This window comes from Centruroides sculpturatus, unplaced genomic scaffold (genome assembly GCF_000671375.1).
Source record: "Centruroides sculpturatus isolate CEXI.00-Female unplaced genomic scaffold, Cexi_2.0 scaffold4683, whole genome shotgun sequence".
NCBI lineage: Eukaryota > Metazoa > Arthropoda > Arachnida > Scorpiones > Buthidae > Centruroides > Centruroides sculpturatus.
Genome location: NW_019389474.1, coordinates 2,257 through 4,290, shown reverse-complemented (window position 1 = coordinate 4,290; position 2,034 = coordinate 2,257). Strand labels below are relative to the sequence as shown.

General features: G+C 27.0%; 1 protein-coding gene across 1 annotated transcript; it reads right to left on the bottom strand.

Moving 5' to 3' along the window:
- Window positions 1–484: 484 nt before the first annotated feature.
- LOC111617281 (neprilysin-2-like) lies at window positions 485–1,833 on the bottom strand (the record flags this gene model as incomplete). The annotated part of the gene is made up of 4 exons (XM_023358594.1): window positions 1,774–1,833; window positions 901–1,056; window positions 742–825; window positions 485–666 (listed from the first exon to the last, which is right to left on the bottom strand). Coding segments are annotated over exons 2-4 (402 nt in total), but the record flags the coding sequence as incomplete, so codon positions are not given.
- Between the last annotated feature and the right edge of the window lie 201 nt (window positions 1,834–2,034).

Below are 2,034 nucleotides of genomic sequence, written 5' to 3'. Positions count from 1 at the left end.
CCAATGTTATAATTAAAGGAAGTTTCATACTTTATCTGTGTTAAGTTATTATCGATTCCTATGAAATTTTCATTTTAATCAACAATAATTTGTCTCAGCAGAAAGAAATTAAATACATAGTTTTTAAAATCACTGATATAGTTTTAATATGGCCCTAGGGGTCGCCAGAATTTTTTAACTTGTAAAGGGGTCGTGTATTCAAAAAATTAAAAAACACTGATCTAAATTATTTAAATTTTTAAATTCAAAATTATAATTATTAAAGTTATTAACATATGGCGCCTAACGCCTTCCTCTAGTGCCAAATTATTTGCATAATTTATTTAGTTATATAGGCGTTTCAAGCCGATAGCATTCGACATTGGTTAATGTTTAATTATAATATTAGTTTATAAGAAAACAATATATTGATAACGTTTTAGCAAATTACTAGAAATTATTAAAACTTACAGTAACGAGTACAATTACAGTTGCAGATAATTACCCGTATGTAAGAGATATTTGGACTACTACGAAATCTAAACAGATTTCCAGTGCCATCGTACACGTATGACAATACCATAGCTTTCTCCATTGTTAATTTTGAATTATCGTTTTCAGACAGAGGCCAGCCGTCTAAGTTAGCTGCACTTAAAATTTCATGAATTGCCTCTTTTGTGTCACTAGCTGTAATTCAAATAGAGAATTATTAATTATTCTCATTTAATTAATTTATTAATTTAAAATCAATGTAATACGTACGTTTATTTAAACACGATTGATAATATTTCTTTACTTTTTTGACGAAAGCTGGATCATCGAAATTCTGTGGCTTTTCCAATTGTTCTGTATTTGTATTTATTACACGTAAATTACTATTCCACTTATTAAAATTACTATTTAAAATAAAATATTACTTGCCTTTTATTAAATAAATGATATAGTTTTTTAAATTTGTAAAACTACGAATTTTATCATCGTAAATATTTTCGTATTTTAGATAAGAACCGCATGAAAATTCGTAAAAGTTGTCGCATGGATTTACGGTGAAGTCCATATTCTTCAGAATGGAACCAGCTGAAATTATTAAGACTTCTCTAAACAAAGTACATCGAGTTTATTAAAATGAAATGTTATTTAATTATAGTTTTTTATTTTGTTTCATTATGGTTTGTACAATGTGTTTCATCTATTTTAGTGAATCAAATTTAAAATTTATAGCTCTTAAATACTTCAGCATTTCTTACGGAAATTGAAACGAAAACACTAAAACAAAAAATAATTGGCTGTTGGTGGTATATTCACTATTAAATCAATTGACACTGACTCTATTGTATATTTTCTAAATGGCATTTAAACTAATACCTAAAAAATAGTTACTTCTTACTTCTTTCTTAAATAGATTTAACTAGTAATTGTGTTAACTGTAACTGTATACAGTATTTTGAATTGAAAATGTGTTCGAATGTGTAAAATCTTAATATGAATTACTTACAAAACATATTTATTTGATTTCGGTGACCTGTAATTTCGAGTCATGTTTGTCTTGTCCTTCTTAGCACAAACGAGAAACAGAAACAGTTGAAATCATTTATTACATAACAATACTAATTCGTTATATAGCTTATTAGAGGAATCTTATCTTCTTGTCTGGTCAATGTGGTATAGAATTTTTGTTTTTGAAAATATATATATAATACTAATTTAGTAATTAAATAGAAATTATATTCGAAATTCACAATAGCAGAATAAACAATCATATAGTAATAGTATATAAAGAAAAATAAGTCTCACCTGAAAATTTGCATACGTTATTTAAGCAAACATCTTTCTTTGATTTTTGAAATACATCTATAAAAAATTAATAATTTTAAGAAATAAATCTATATCTATATCTATATATATAAAAATGGACGTGCGTGTCCCTATATTTCACTTTTCAGCCAAAATTACACATCGCACATGAATGGTGTTTGTATGTGGTGGTAGCCCCAAGTCTCCATTCGTGCATAGGGGTGGTTGCGTCTCGATAGCTATAAGGGTGCGGGAGATATG